Below are 16,469 nucleotides of genomic sequence, written 5' to 3' on the forward strand. Positions count from 1 at the left end.
CTCCTCTTTTTCCATTGCTGTGCCAAGTCTAGTTTATCAGCAGAAGACAATGAATGAAAAACCCAGTATTTATGGCAATGTTGGCTTGTGCCTGTGCTGTTGGTGGTTTCCTCTGTGTTTCTCTGTGATGCTAAACAGAGGAAACGATAGGTAACTTAGATGACAGAAGACCTCCCACCTGTTTCATCCATCCTTCAACATACATTGTTTCATTGAGCCCCTTCTGGAACACTTCTCACAATGGCCACATGGTGGAGACAGACCACAACATGGTTGGGTTTTAAAATTGACGTTAAAGTCCAGGAAGACAGTTATAATTGGGGACAGCAGTTTGTCAAGGGCATATGACCCAAAAGGATTTTAACTTGCATTACCACCTAAATCCCTATGGGGCACTGTAGGAATTCAGAATTGCATGACTAATTATACAATTAGTGACCCTCATTAAAGCAATTAGATACAGTAAACAGTGTAGAGAATGGAATGTGACATGATGGATGGAATGTCAAATACAAAAAAGCCTTTGAGTGATTGGGCGCAATAGTAAGCTACCCTTCAAGTAGACTGCACACCATCTATTTATTTGCACAGTTGACAAAGAAGCCATACAGGAACAAAAAATTACAACATTCAATGTCTGGTCTATTGGAACTCAATATGTTGAACTCTAGGGAGTCGATAGATGTATGCAGAGCATTGATTGCCTGTTAGCTGTATGTTTTACTACTTTTTTTTTACCACAAATGAAAGTGAGAAAAATATCAATAAAACAACAACAATCAATAAAAAGCCCTTTTGAAAAATGTGTTTGAAGAAACTCAGTTTGGCAAGTTAGTTTTAGTAATTGCTAAAGTTATCAAACTATGTTTGTGAAGGGAAAAATTGCCTTTCATTTTTTGTTAAAGTTAAAGACAAGAGTTGACTGAATCCTAGCATGTGTCTCCTGTACTATAGTGCCACTGCAGCTGCATTGCTTTTCAGTTTGGCCCAGTAGAAGAACATCTTCTTGTTAGGTCATAAACACCACACTCATCAGCACATTCGTTTTCACAGGAGCCCTCCCATCTAAATAGCTTCAGACTCTTATGTTCAGCCATTACACAGGAGCAAATATATACCATACATTAAAATAATTTTATAACTAAGTAGATATATGCATTTAATTTGGCCTTTAAGTGCTACTGGTACTGAATTTTTCTGTGCATGTAAAAACCAACAGGATGAATGGATGAGAAACTCTCTCAGTTAGAGTGACTAGTGTGTCTGTCATAAGACTCTAAAGAAAGAAAGCCATCCTCGTCATATAACGCTTACTTGGAACTGGTAAAGCTGAAGATATTCTTGGATGAGGAGTCTAATCCAAACATAGCTTCACGCTGAGGCCTCCCCGCCCAGCCTACAGGTGAATGGACTTGAATGAGCACTAAGTGTGGACATTGTTTCAGCCAATACAAGCAGCAGAGTGTCAGTCTTACACCATCTGTCAATATAGGTGGGACGGGACCGGGAGGTCACGTGGTTTACTGTCCCTGCAATACAAGGACAGAATTCCCTTCACTAAATCAGTGTCCAGTGCAATATTTAGATTTTTAGATTAATTGTTTTTTTTTTTTTTGTTTGTTTGTTTTTTTAAATCTTGTTAACAGATGTCATGGGCATCATTTGTTGTCAAGTTCTTGCTTCCTCTCCATTTTTATTACATACCTTCAGACTTACAGAAACAAATGTACATGCCGTCTCATTCAATCGAGAGAAATTACAAATTTTTTCAAAAGAGCATCTGGGGAACCACATTTGCAAATAAGCGAAGTATATAAAAGCTGCCTGGAATTATTGTGCAGTAAAATATATTTTTACTCAACTACGGCTATTTTAGTGAGAGCTTAGCAGTAAGATGATTAGAATAAGCAGGCAAAGGTCTTTAAAATCATAATCCCCCTTCACAAAAACTGCATCCAGTCGTCCCAACCAGGGGCGTCGTAGTCAGGGGGAAAGTGAAAAGGACATAAAAGTAAACCTTGAGGAATGCCTTACATAACACTGCATACACTGGATTAGTTTGTTTAGTTTGGTATAATGTTATTAATTTCAGGATAATATGGCCTGGACAAAGATTGTGCACTTCCCCTTATACAGCACAATACCTTATTATCTAATTGGTTACCTGCTGTATCAAAGGCAGACCTCAAGTCAAGGACCAATGAGGCAGGAAGATAACTGAACTCAGAAGAGAAGATCAACTTAAATTAATAACAATAAGACACCAGACACTGTGCTATAAAACTGTCTGAAACTGGTATGAAATTTTACAAAAATATAACTGGAGTCAAACATGTATGATGCATAACTTGATCACTGTATGTTTTTAAAAGGAGGTGTGGTAAAATTTGTGGAAACCTTTTTTATGGGGAGATTCTGATAAACCGTTTCAGATTCTGAGAAACCAGGGGACAACACTGAAACTTGAATTGTATTGTTCATTTCTCTCTCATCCGGTCTAAACTTTTCTTTATTGTGTTTTGTTTTTCAATCAGTTCATTTTGTTGTTGCAAAAAGCTTCATTATTTCTAGTCTTTAAAGTTTTTTTTCTTCATTTTTTATTAATGGTCATTCTTGTTTGCCTATCTAAAATTTTCTCTATGAGATTTAATATCAGTCTATTGCCATTTTCTGTGGCATGATGTCTTTTCACTTAAGCAAAGGCTTGATTTAAATTGGAAAATGAGATAATATCAACGTGTCCATGGGTAAGTCATGTTAGGATTGTAAATTTTGCATATCCTTAATACATTTGACTTTTGTTTCGTGTCCTCAAGTCAACCGCTCACCACTTAGTCTTCAGACCTCAGAAGGTTCATTACCTTTACAGCTTCACCATGCAACCCTGTTAATCACTTTTTAACCTTCAGCACACAATTGGCAGGTTTTTAAACAGGCAGGAGTCTGCTGGGTTCATACAGTTAAGGAGATAAAAGCTTAAATCCGTCTTTACACTCTAGGTAATTGTGGGGGGTTTTTTCACCAGATCTGCCGTCAAGAAAAGTCACATTCCAGTGATACATTCCTTTTTAAGCCATCACAAATTCTAGTACTCTGGCAGTTTGTGATGGTCTGTAGCCATGACCTGGATGAACTGTTTCAATAGTACAAGTAGTCCATAGGAAAATAGTTTTCTCTTGTGTGCTACCTCCAAATGTGGTGTAGAAATGTTTAGTTAAATGTACATTTGAACAGAGCTGTTTTTCTTAAAACGATAAAAAATCTTATGGAATGAACCTTTTTGACAAATCAGATTTTGCAAGACTTCAGTGGATAAAACTTCCATTTTTGCCACCTTCGTAAATTTGCAGCACCATGTTGTACAAATTGGTTTATCAATTTATCATTTTATCAATTGGAATAGCAAAGAAATAAATTCAATTAAAGTTAAAAGCACAAGGAAAATATACAACTGTCCTGTGGGTCACTATAATTATCCCATTATACCATATGTTTTGTGCAGACAATCCCACCCCCACTACTGCCAACCTATAATCTTTCCTGACTCTTCTGCACCTGCTCAACATTGCATTAGCATAAGAACAGGAGCTACAACTATGGTTATGGGGCACTGAGCAGTACAGTGAGAAGCCTCTTTGGGGCAGTGGTCGCCATCCCTGTTCCTGGAGATCTAACACCCTGTGGGTTTTCATTCCAGCCCCAACAAAGCACACCTCATTCAATAGCTGGAGGTCTTGTTGAGTTGCTAATCAGTAGAGTCAGAAGTGCCAAATTAGGGTTGAAATGCAGCATTGAAACATGAAATGAACGCATTTTCAGCCGTGCTAAAGCAAGCTATCGGGTGGACTGACGAGTAAATTAGATCAATAATGTCTAATATGCGGTTACATAGCCCTTAAATGCAAGAACTGCATCAAGTTTACAACCCATTGACATCACCAGTCATTTGGTTTCTTCACTGGTAATGCCTTTTCAGCATTACCAGAGAAGAAAGTCAAATGCACGTTCAATTGGATTTAAATCCGGTCCAAAACTTTCCACTGTTTCCCATTGATAAATGCTTTGATTGCAGTGTATTTGGGGTCATTGTTTTGCTGCAAAATCTGTCTGTACACATGCTTCAGATGCCATCCTCTGTTATACCATCCATAAAGATGAGGGAGCCTGTTTCCGAAGCAGCTGTATATGTCCAAGGCATGACGCTACCTCTTCTATGTTTCACTGATGAGGGGAGGTGCTTTTGGGCTGTTCCTTCTTTTCTCCATATTTTTGGCTTTCCATAATTTTGGTAAAAAGTTCATTTTGGTCTCATCTGTCCACAAAACTGGCCTTTTGATTGTTGCAGCTGATGAAAGGTCTGGCAGTGTAGCCTCTATTATCCTCCTCTGGAAGTCTTCTGCATAGGATGGCTTGTGATATTTTCACCCTGCCCTCTGGAATCTGCTGGTGATGTCACTGACTGTTGTTTTAGAGTTTTTCGGATTTGTCTGTGATCAACCGCAGTTGTGTTCCAGTTAGCCAGCCTATACAGTGTTCATTCCTGAGTCCCCCAGGGGTTTCTTTCATTTTAATAACTGTCCAAACTGTTCAGAAAAAAAAACTGAAAAAAAAGTAGGCATGTTGCAGTGTTCATTTTAACCAGTGGCGTGCAGTGTGTGAGCCTACACATGCATATTTATCTTCACGTCGCCAATGCTGGTATTGTGTAATTGAAATTTAAAAATAAAGTAAAAATAAAAAATTTAATGAAAGTGTATCTGCTGAGTTTCAACATTGATATCATTAAATGAACATAAGCACATTATGTAGCTGGATAAGATATCTTAAGGTGATCTGACCCTTCTTATATCTGACTAGGACAATTTTACCTCAGGAAAATGTCCAAAAGATGGATGAAGACACAATACTATTTGGTGGTCATTTTTAAAAATGGCCACCACGGCCCTCAGGGGCCCAAAATTTGTTGGCTCTGTATCGGAATCTTTTTCTATCATAGAGCTACCTTTGTGCCAGATTTGGTGCTTGTATCAGAAAGTGTACGATTCTTCATTTTGTAGCAGCTGAACTACTATAAATGCTTCTTGTCATTTCTTGTGTTTTTTCAGTGAATAATTCCCTCTGCTGTATAGTGCAGCCACAGCTAAAAACTTACACAGGCATGCAGTCATATTGATTGTTCCTAGATAGTTGGAAATTCCATCGATACCAGAGAATATCCCTGGGCGGCCTTCAAAGCATTTTTGCTGTCTATGAATATGTAACCAGTTGAAAAAAAAAGCCTCAAACGAGCGTGTATTTTAAGCCCCACTGCAACAAAAATAGTCATAATCCCTTACATAAATATTAACAGAATATATTTTTAAACAGTTGGTTTCTGTAAAAAGCAGTCAGGTAATTATCAAATAGGATTACGTGGGGAAACAACAGACTATATTGGGCCAGGTAAGCCTAGGGGAGGGGGCAGAGATCATGGTATAAAGACAGAACAGAAAGCAAGTGGCAGCCATTCACACAAACCACAAAAGCCTCACACCACACTGGAATTACAAGGACACCAGTGTGCGCACTTACTGTGAACAGGTAACATTATCTTTCTGCTTTGCATGTATCTAATCTCAGTTTGACAGAGTTATTGGTTTTGGAGTAGACACTTTGAAAAAACGTTAGAAGTACACAAACCCAACAATTGATTGTTCGATTGCTACGAGACAGGTATAACATTTCTGGTAAAGATGTTTGTGCATAATATTTTAAAGGTAGTTGAATTTGTTTAGCTATGAAGTCGAAGTGCACTAAGGAAATGAAAAAGCAAAAAGGAAAAGTTTGAAAGCAATCAGTTCAAACAGTGAATTTCTATATTCAGTATGCGGTAAAACATTTCAAGGTAATCTGCGTGTCAGCCTTTATAAGTGATGACTGAATGATGAATGATGGTATTTGATGAGTCAAAGTTTTACAAATCTTTCAAACATTGTTGATTTTCAAAGAGCATTATTGCATGTACCAATATATTTACTCTTTATTATGGTGTTTTTTTAGCTTTTTGCAGAGATGTGCTGCAACCTTCTGGGCTGAGCTTTAAAAAACATTCATTGTGATTCAATTAATATTTTTTTAAATGCCATGCCTGTCTGCAGAACAAAATAAATGTTCTATTCTTGAAATTAATGCCATGTTTAATCAAATTTTATTAAGATATAAAGAATCATTTCCAGGATTTGGCTTTTGATGGTGGCATCCAAAACAATTATGGTGACATTTAGAAAATGGCAATGATGTATTGCATTGATACAGTTAGCAGTGGTCATTGTGTACTTTCAGTTAATTTAATAAAATCATGTTCAGTATATAAAGGAATGGAAAATAGATAGATCATCTGTGTGGTAAATTAGAATACAAATCTTCGGCTTCCAAAATGTAAAAATATTAAACCTCAAGTTCATCAAATTTATGACACCGAAATACAAATTTGTTATTCGTAGTATTACCTGAATTAACTGTTCATGTAAGTTATGTAGTCTGACACTTATTAATATATGCCTCCAGAAAGTTAATATTTGCTCTTCACATAGAAAAGGGTAGTGGGCAATTTATTAGCATTACCTGGAATTATGGTTAACTTGTTTACTAAGTGATAGCTTTTGGTGATTCATTTTTGTAATCATACAGAAATACTGACATTAGAGTATCTAATACAATTAGCAGCATATGCAAAAACATACTTTTTATTAACACAGGAGGGCCTGTGTTATTAATAAAAACTTTATCAATCTGAATCTCAGATTAATAAAATCTGGCAGTGTAATATAATGGGTTAGAAGTTGGTCTTGTGACCTGAAGGTCATAGGTTCAATTCCCAGGTAGGACACTGCCATTGTACCCTTGAGCAAAGGTACTTAACCTGCAGTGCTTCAGTATATATCCTGCTGTACAATTGGCTACAATGTAAATGCTATGTAAAAAGTTACGTAAATGGCTCTGGATAATAATCCACCACACATTACTGCAGCCTGGAACTGAGGGAGTACATGTACATCTGTCTTTTTAACTTAAAAAATATATTGCATGTCTTTGTTGTCACAAATATATGCAGCAAAATAACCATTCATGGCTCCATTAAACTGGAATAGTGATGTGCCCATTGCATGCAAATTAAATACACATGCTTGAGGGACATTCGTGCCACAAAACAAAAATCCTAACCAAGATGCTTTTTCTGTAACGAGCAGCTTGGTCAGAGTTAATTTAGTTATACACTGTAAAAATAGAAATGTAATGCAAGTAGACTAAGACCCACACAGGTTTACAAAGTTGCTGCACGCATCCCCTGCCTAGTTTGCAGCAGAATAAATTGGTGTGTGTGAATAGAGATTAGAGGAGCTAATTCCCAGTAAGGCCTTTAGCTGAGATTAGGTGAAATTAGTTTGAGACCCTAATGTAATTTGTAGAGATTAGCCCCTCCAGGGATATCCTTTTTATTTCTGGCTTGGTTGGAATCTGCCTTACAATGCCGTGCATGTAATCTGACAATGCTCAGTTAAGAGACAGATTCATTTCCATTTTCTCTTCTTATGTCATTAAGTGTACTTCAAATTGGTCTGTTTTAGTAATCACACATTTGGTTTTATAAATTTTGCCCCTATGTATAAAGTTATTGTTTATTATTGACAGCCTGCTGGTGCTATTGACAGTTGTGTTATCTTCGCAGAACCCCAGAATACAACCAGGCAGTCATGTCAAAGTAAGTCTCTTTCTCTTGCTCTGAATTTACGCCAAATCAAACTAAAAATGCTTTATGGGGCAGCTGGGTGAATCTCCCTGTTAAAGGACTGTTGTAGTGTATGGGTGGCCAACTGTGCCAGTGCCAGCTGTGGCCAGTGGCCTCACAAGGACGTGTATAATCGGTAGAAGTGTCATCTAAGGGTAGTGAGGGTTCAGTCAGCCTGGATTACGGTTTTCAAAGGACCTGAACTTCAAGCCTAACCCGGCCCGAATTAGTTAAAGCCTGAACTTGGCCTGGCCCAATATCACATGTATTTTACTCAGCCCGAGCCCGATCCAACCCGAACAAAAACATATTTTTCCAAAAGCAAGCAATTGGTGAAACTTTTTTATTGTCTGGTAGTTCACTTCTTAGTCTTAATCTTTGCATAGGCTGATAGCCTATTATTATTAATCACACAGCATACAATACTTTAAATACAATCGAACATTTTATTTAAAAAATAATGTAACTAACAATCGGATAACCCTCAAATTTATAAATCCAAACACCAAATACCTTTGTCAATGTAGTACAATGGGTAAGGAACTGGTCTTGTAACCTAAAGGTCACAGAGCAAGGTATATAACCATCAGTATATATCCGACTGTATATATGCAATCTAAAAGTTGTGTCTGGTCGGTCTGGATAAGAGCGTCTGCTGTAATGTAATGTACCTTCCACGCGTCTGACTTTTCCTCCTGAGAGAGCAGAACATATTCGACCGTCGCCAACTTCTTTTTTTCTTTTTTCCTGATTCCGCATCCATCTTGTCACGTCTTTTTCTGACTTTGCTTTTGTTGTTGTGAATTTATCATTGATAGGATATCCCCGCCTCCATTCCATTCCTTTAGGCTATATCATAATCCAATTGATCAGGTTAGAGCGTGGCAGCGTGCTAATAGCAATTTGCGCTAAAGCCATATATATATACCGTGTAGTTTGTGACAGCAAACAGGAGTTTGAGGGCTATTAGATAGATACATTTTAACTACAAAAGAAAGTTTGATTGACTCAAAATGAAGCAAATCAGCACACGGACAGTGCTCCCCTCACATGTAGAAATGCAAGGTAAATAAACACAGACAAACCTTTTCTTTTACTCTGCTGCCCGTGCCCAAACCAACCTGAATCAATTATCAAAAATTCTTGGCCCAAAACCGACTCAAGAACTCTAGCCTGGATCTCTTCCCGTTGCTCTTTGGCGACCCCCAGTGGTCAGTGAGGTGCCCACTGTCTGCTTGCTAAAGCAGCACATGAAGTGTCTTGCTCCAAGTCATGCCTGTACAAGCTTGGCTTGTGGGCTGTGATGTGAAAAGAAGCACCTGGAGAATGCATGCTCATCTACACTCACCACACATCAACTGCTCAATATTTGCCTAATATGTAACCTCTTACTAACACCAAAATATTTGGTTTTGTCAGTTCTAATCCGATGTCGTGCATGGGTATGCAGTACAAAGAATGGCACTCATTATCTGACTTTTCCTCTAAGAAATAAGAAGGGAATATGCAGTTCATCTAAAGTTAATAGTTCCTTTTTCTTTGGTCTTTGTACAGAGTCTTCAAGAAAACCAGTGGGAATGGTCAGGTGAGAGGATACATGTTTCACATTGGGCAATATAAACAAAGGCCTCCATTGCAACACCATAGTGGCCAGATGAGGGTTTTAATAATATTGTAAATATCTAGACACAAAACAAATGAACCTGAATGTTTGAGAGTAACTGAAGGATCTGTGCTCAGAAACATCAAAACATACGCTGTAAATGTAAAAACCTCCGTGGTAACAGACCTACTATGATGTCAGAATGTTAAGATGACTTTGGACATGTGGCCATACAATTGTCCTCATTCAACATCTCTTTTATCTTCAGATGACCATTTACTTGGGGAAGAGAGACTTCGTGGACCATGTGGAGTCCGTGGATCCTATTGGTGAGTCAATGTTAAAGAGTAATTGCACTCATTGTTTCAGCCTGGCTCTTTCTACTACACAATTTTGAAAAATGCCACCTGGGGTGGGTGGAGTAGGTGTGTCAATTTCATTTGCATTATGTATTATGTATTTTTAAAGCATAGCTATGCCTGACTCACAAAACCTGGATCAAACTGTTAAACTAAGCATTGCAGATTAAAGATGAATCAAGATTCAGCAATTACATGGACTATTTTTCACTTCAAATGTTTTAGAAACATATTTTAGTGGACTATTTAGGTGGAATATGAACAGGTGGTTTATGAACAGGCCTCCATATTTCTCTGGTTTGAAAAATATTTGTGAGCGACTGGTTATTTTGATTGACACCAACATGACATAGTAGTACCTCCAAAGAGGTTCTCCGTTATCATGATTGGGGTGGGGCCAGAACATTTTTCAAACATTAAAGGGCAGTACCAAGACGTTTTCAACCAGTTTGTTCTGTCAAATGACATTATCTCAGAAATTTTGAAATAACAGCATGGATTAAAATGTTTAATTATAAAGTCAGCATACAAACATGTTGACAGCTTTATTATTTTTTTTTTTAAAGTGATCTAGGCTGTAATTACCCTTTAAATTGTCACATCAATCCAATGGAATCTTGCACTTCTGTTCAAGATGAAACTGTGTTTTTCAAGAGGTAGCTAGTTAGCACTGAAGCTGGACTGACTTCTGTTTTACATGTTCTCTCTAATAGACGGTGTGGTAAAGATTGACCCGACAAATCTTGGAGGCAAGAAAGGTAGGCTTTATTCTCTGATGACTGATGAGCTTGGTAAGACTTTATAATCATGAGTGATTGAGCTAGGTAATGCTTTAAGTGCATGACTGAATGAGCTTGGTAATGCTGTATGAGCCAGGTTGCCAAATCAGTCCTGCCTCTGCGCTCATCTACATTGCCTCTCTGTACTTGGTTTATTGTGAAGGATGGAACACAATTGCAAAAGAAATTTCATAAACAAATTGAACAAATGACAAGATCCTTTGTTTTAGAGAACTAGTTTGAACTGACCTCCTGTAAATAATACAGATTACGCTTCAGCACAGAAGGCAAATAGATATGAGAGCAATTAACTGGTACAGTATTGAACAACAAGATGATAACCCACCTTCCCTCCACAGTCTGGGTCTACCTGTCCTGTGCTTTCCGCTATGGTCGTGACGACATGGACGTGATGGGGCTCTCATTCAGGAAAGACATCTGGACACAGCGCAAACAGATATACCCTTCCCTTGGAGACCAACCAGCCCCCACCCCTATACAGGAGACCCTGATGAAGAAAGCTGGTGACCAAACATATCACTTTACATTCAACGTAGGTCCTTATTCTTGTATATACCCCTGACTCACTCCCAATCTTTGACACCCTGAGAGTATCAGTATCCATGCATTCATTTACAAATGTTGGCACAGACCCTTGACCCCAAATATGATTCTCAAGTCTGTTCTTTTTCTTTTTGGTACATTGCCATGTAGATGTTAATTTAGATGAGCATAGAGGATAGTGAGGTTGAATCATTTCACCACCTCTGTTTCAGGTTCCAACCAACCTGCCCTGCTCTGTCACTCTGCAGCCAGGCACAGGAGATAAAGGCAAGGTATGACCTAACTCTCTCTCCGGACATCTCTGAAATAAATAAAGGCCCAGAAACGCTCTTGGGAAAGTAATCACTCCTGCTCTCTATTGCTGCAGGCCTGTGGTGTGGACTTTGAAGTAAAGGCATACATTGCCAATGAAGCAGATAACCCTGATGAGAAAATCAGTAAGAAGTACGTTCAACCCCTCAAAAGGCACTGCCAACCTCACTGCAGCTTATAAGCCCAATAAGAACAACTTGTCTCTTGTATTGTGTACCGGGCAACCACTGATTGGGAACTACATTAACACAGAACCGATAATAATTCAGTACGCCTGCGATCTCCATCGCTGTTACGGAAATGCATAAGAAGAAAAGAGGAAAATCTATGGAATATAGGAAGTAGAATCCTTACTTGTGAAATCTGACACCTGCAAATTAATGTGTTCTTCTGAATCATGCAACGTGAGAATTTACCTATACATTTATGTCCCCCACAGGGACACTTGCCGTCTGATCATTCGCAAGATTCAGTTTGCCCCCGATAACAAAGGCACGGGACCCAAGGCCGACATATGCAAGCAGTTCATGATGTCAGACAAGCCAGTCCACCTGGAAGCATCCATTGAGAAGGAGGTATGAAGTCCAGTTTGGTTGCAATGACAGGAGGAGTCCTGCATTCCTGCTGTTGCCACTCCCTTCACTGATGCCACCAACCATCACCTCTTTGTACAGGAAAATAATCTGATTTGCATCCAGATCTTCACTGTTGTCTTGTGGGTTTCATTCCTAGATATATTACCATGGTGACCCAATCCCAGTCAGAGTAAAAATCCACAATGAATCCAATAAAGTGGTGAAGAATATCAAAGTGTGTGGTAAGTAAGAAAAGAGGACGGCAGAAAGAGGCTAGAAGCATAAAGTTCAACTGTAGGTTAACTTTTAACTAATTGGTTAAAACTTATTAACTATTCAAAAGCAAAACACATGACACATTTATTCTGTTTGGCTCTCTTATCCATATAATTAACTCTAAAAGTTATTTTTGTAACCATTGCTGTTCTCTATCATCAGTTGATCAGACCGCAGATGTGGTGCTCTACTGTGCTGATAAATACAACAAGACAGTTCTGACCGAGGAGTTTTCGTAAGTGGTCCAAACACATTATTCTTTTGTGTAAAACATTGTTTGTTTCATTCAAATCAATATTAATTAAATGTAGTATTGTGGCATACAATTAAATATTGTAGGCAGATGTATGTACCATTAAGTATAATAAAAATTCTGTTAAGTTCATTTAAGATTCCAAATATACAAACATCAACATTCAGAGTGTGTCTGGTATAGTTACGCATGAGCTAGCATGTCTCCAAATTCTTCTTGTGAATAGAAATGTTTGTATATTTTTTTGTTTATTTCATTTAATTTATTTATAAACCCATTCGTTCAATCAAATTAGCATTCCTGGGTTCATACACAAAAGAATTACAAACACATACAAATCTAAGTAATGCATAATAATTGTATAACGGTACAATACAAATAGCAAAACTCCTGTTCAAAGAATGACAGCATTATTGGCTGCAGTAACATCTTGACCTGTCTTTTGAAAACGTGCATGTCCCTGGTTAATTTGAATTAATCTCTGGTAGAGTACTTCTGATGATAAGCTCTGCAACATCTTTACAGTACAATGTAAAAATGTTCTCCTGAATGTTTATGGCAGCGAGACAGTGGAGCCCAATGGAACATTGGAGAAAGTCCTGAGCATCACCCCATTGTTGACTAACAACAAAGAGAAGAGTGGTCTGGCCCTGGATGGCAGATTGAAGTATGAGGACACTAACCTTGCATCCACTACAATGTAAGCAAATTTTTCTAGTTTATTATTATTATTATTATTATTATTTGGAGCTCAATAGAACCACCACACATTTTTATTTGGCCAATGCTACAGGGCTGGAGTAGCTGTCAAGGATCAAGGAGAGAAAATAAATTGTTAATTTAATATCAATCTATTTTAAACATTCTTTGGTCGCCATGTTGCCTCAGATTAAACTTGTCTCATGCAGGGATTTTAGATCTTGGTCCAGATATCATATGTACTAAACTCCATTCAGATTCAACCATGTAGGAGGGTATAGAATTTTTTTTTTTTTTTTTTTTTAATGCAAATGATGGAAAATCCAATATCGTGGACTTTTTGGTTCCTCTCTCTTGCAGCTTGCGGCCTGGCATGGAGAAGGATGTGCTAGGCATCTTAGTCTCCTACAAAATTAGGGTCAACCTCATGGCAACTCGAGGAGGGTAAGGCAGCTCTCCAGACTCTACGTATTTGCCATGGCAACGCACATTAGAAGTAAATTCTAAAAAATGAGTCTGTTTCTAAATCACTAAAATAGTACGCATCAACCCAATAAAAGCAACCTGAAATGTTTTAATTGTATGAAAATATGTATTCTTATATGTTATATGTAATGTTTATTTTCCCTCAGCCTCTTGGGAGACCTGACCGCAAGGTAAAATCATAATTTCAAACAAGTAATTTTTTTAAAGTAATGGAACAGCGTGACATGATGATACCAGTGATACCAGCAAATAGTGGCGCACATACTGTAGTGTCATAAAAAGCACAGGTGTGAGCTACATACGTAACTGTAGGAAAGTGTGTTGGATTGTTCTAAGGATATCTCATTGGCTGTGTGTTTTGTTCTAACAGTGACGTAACTGTGGAACTCCCCCTGGTTCTGATGCATCCTAAACCTGCCGGTAAATATCAGAGTCATTAGTCACATGACATTTGAGCATTTGTAACCCCTTTCAGGTATTTTATTTTATTTTTTGTTCTAAGTTTTGTTCTGATGGCGGTGATGGTACTTTTAAAAGTCTAATTCAGCACAGACAAGTTACGCGAGTGAAGATAAGTGTTAACAGTGCTGTTGATTAAACAATTCTCATGAATTTTTTTCTTTCCTGTTTCTTCTGCCACAATGATGACTTTGCAATGAGAAGATGTGTAAGTACAACCTAATGCTGAAGGGAAACCAGACTAAAGTGACTGACTATGTGTTCAGCTTTTTAATTGGAATGAAAGGAAAATTATTTTTTTTAAAGGGTGTCTATGGTGATAAAATCATGGGGAGCAGTTTTTATTCATTCTAAAAGCATACCTGCTGTGTTCACATTTGGAAATGCCTCAACATTGAATAGTCAGCAAGCTTATAGTGAGCAGATACTCAATTGATCTTTTAGTTCCCAAAAGTGTGAGAAACTACAGAATATTATTTTATCATTTCTTTATGTGTTGGAATTTCCATATGCTCTTCTCAAGAACAACTTACATAAATTACATAAGTAAATACATTTATTTTGACAAAAGTAAATATTCTGAGAAGGACGACCTTGGGAAGGCCCAGAGATGCCTTCTGTCTTGGCCTTTCCTTAACAAATACTTGTTCATTTTATTACACAATAAATCCTCAGTAACTACATGTCCTTAAAATGTACAATTGAGTAATGTGTTTTGATACAGTATGCATATAATTTGATAAAGTCCTGAGAGTAATGTTTTTGGTGATGTCAATGACACACGGTTAATGCTTTTCTCATATGTTTATGCATTTTGTGAACTGCAGCGTACTGGAGTAAAATTCCCGTTCAGTAGTGAAGGTGAGGTCACTTGCATTCTGAGAAATTTCCAAGCAGCAACAGAAATATATACATATATGTTGATATTTAGTATCAAGCTTATACATTCACAAAGAAACTGACAGAAGTCCAGCCTGTAACATTGCAATGTGATGGTGTTGGGGACTGACTAGCATTACTCTTGTGTATGTTTCTTTCCATTTTATGAACTTCAGCACAGATGTTGTAATTGAGTAGACTCAACACCAGACAAAAAAAGGGAACAACACCAAGGAGCAGCAGAGCAAAGAGATGAACCGAAGGACGGAAAGCAGACAGGACAAGTGGACACCAAAATTTATATAAAAAAAGAATTGCTATGCACTCACAAAAATACTAATTCCCTCATCCAAAGTAAATTGAAAATTTGAAACAGACATATTTCCTAAGGCACTTTCTATCTTGATTCAACATAAATACCACTGACTGAGATACTTAATATAATTTTTGTGCCCCTCAACTCAATTTGGAATATTGCGTAAAGATTAACTATCAGGTAATGGTGGTGCAAAACACAAATCTGTGGCTTGAGAGAATAGCATGTCCTTATTTAAGAACCTCCGGTCTGTTCGTCTTTCACAATCAATCCCTTCTTATCCAAAATCAAGCATCCCATACAGATAACTTAAGTAGTTTGTCAGTGTGTATAGCCCCAACAGTAGATGTGTATAGGACAAAGAACTTGAGATGTCACTTTTTGTGAAGTGTGTGAAGCTATTTAATACAGACAAATATGCCAGATATATCATTTTTATTGTGCTGGGTGGGGGTGGGGGGGGAAGGCAGTTTGGCTCTTTAGTCACTGTTTGTCTTGACCAGAAAATTAGGGAATTGGTCAGCCTATGTAACAGTGGGGGTTGTTTTCAATAAAGAATTTAATTTACTTACATTCATTACAACCGTACAAGAGGATTTTGGAACAAATCACTGTTAAAATAAAACTGTTACCACACAGTTTGTATTGTGTTTTTTTTTTTTTTTTTTTACATTGATTTCTTGTGTCAGATCAAAACAAGCAGGGACCTTAGATGGCTGCAGCATATGTACAGGCCTGGCAAAGCATCACCAGGGAAGATACCCAGCATCTGGTGATTTCTATTGGTCACAGATTTCAGGCAGTCATTGAATGCAAAGGTCTAAGGAAGGCAGTAAATAATTTAAGAAAAAAATTAATCTGACGTAATTCCTTAGTACGACTGATGCCTCTGTCTTGTTTTATCAAAACCATACATTTAACCAATAACTATGTTAAGTTCACTTGTCATAATGTAGCCAAACTCGTAGCTTGCTGTTTACAAAGTGCTTTTCGTGATTCCATTGACTTGTGACTTTTAAGTACGTAGCAACTTTCATTTGACAAAATTATATCAGACTAGCCAAAAGATTAATACATTTCACATCAATGAATTTGTGGTAAAGTAAGATAATGTGGTTGTCAAATAGCGCCATCAAGTGGC

The 16,469-nt window shown here is 37.6% G+C and overlaps 1 protein-coding gene across 2 annotated transcripts; it reads left to right on the forward strand.

Annotated features, from left to right (window-relative positions):
• Positions 1 to 5,469: 5,469 nt before the first annotated feature.
• On the forward strand, positions 5,470 to 15,966 carry LOC135263080 (arrestin-C-like). 2 transcript variants are annotated; one of them, XM_064350684.1, is made up of 16 exons: positions 5,470 to 5,580; positions 7,709 to 7,741; positions 9,323 to 9,353; positions 9,640 to 9,700; positions 10,444 to 10,488; positions 10,869 to 11,062; positions 11,286 to 11,345; positions 11,441 to 11,517; positions 11,825 to 11,960; positions 12,118 to 12,202; positions 12,399 to 12,471; positions 13,052 to 13,189; positions 13,549 to 13,632; positions 13,821 to 13,844; positions 14,045 to 14,994; positions 15,189 to 15,966. In XM_064350684.1, the coding sequence occupies exons 2-15, from the start codon at positions 7,734 to 7,736 to the stop codon at positions 14,112 to 14,114; spliced, it is 1,086 nt and encodes a 361-aa protein (XP_064206754.1). In that variant the 5' UTR covers positions 5,470 to 5,580; positions 7,709 to 7,733; the 3' UTR covers positions 14,115 to 14,994; positions 15,189 to 15,966. The 2 variants fall into 2 exon arrangements, with proteins under 2 accessions (XP_064206754.1, XP_064206755.1); XM_064350685.1 differs by having other exon boundaries at positions 15,194 to 15,966.
• Positions 15,967 to 16,469: the final 503 nt, after the last annotated feature.

The sequence above is a fragment of the Anguilla rostrata genome, chromosome 9, assembly GCF_018555375.3.
Source record: "Anguilla rostrata isolate EN2019 chromosome 9, ASM1855537v3, whole genome shotgun sequence".
NCBI lineage: Eukaryota > Metazoa > Chordata > Actinopteri > Anguilliformes > Anguillidae > Anguilla > Anguilla rostrata.

What these genes read in the sequence shown, in the direction of transcription:
- LOC135263080 (XM_064350684.1), top strand. An exon ending in AAACCAGTGGGAATGGTCAG is followed by an intron (nt 9,354 to 9,639) that starts GTGAGAGGATAC and finishes TTTTATCTTCAG; the next exon opens with ATGACCATTTACTTGGGGAA. An exon ending in GGAGTCCGTGGATCCTATTG is followed by an intron (nt 9,701 to 10,443) that starts GTGAGTCAATGT and finishes TCTCTCTAATAG; the next exon opens with ACGGTGTGGTAAAGATTGAC.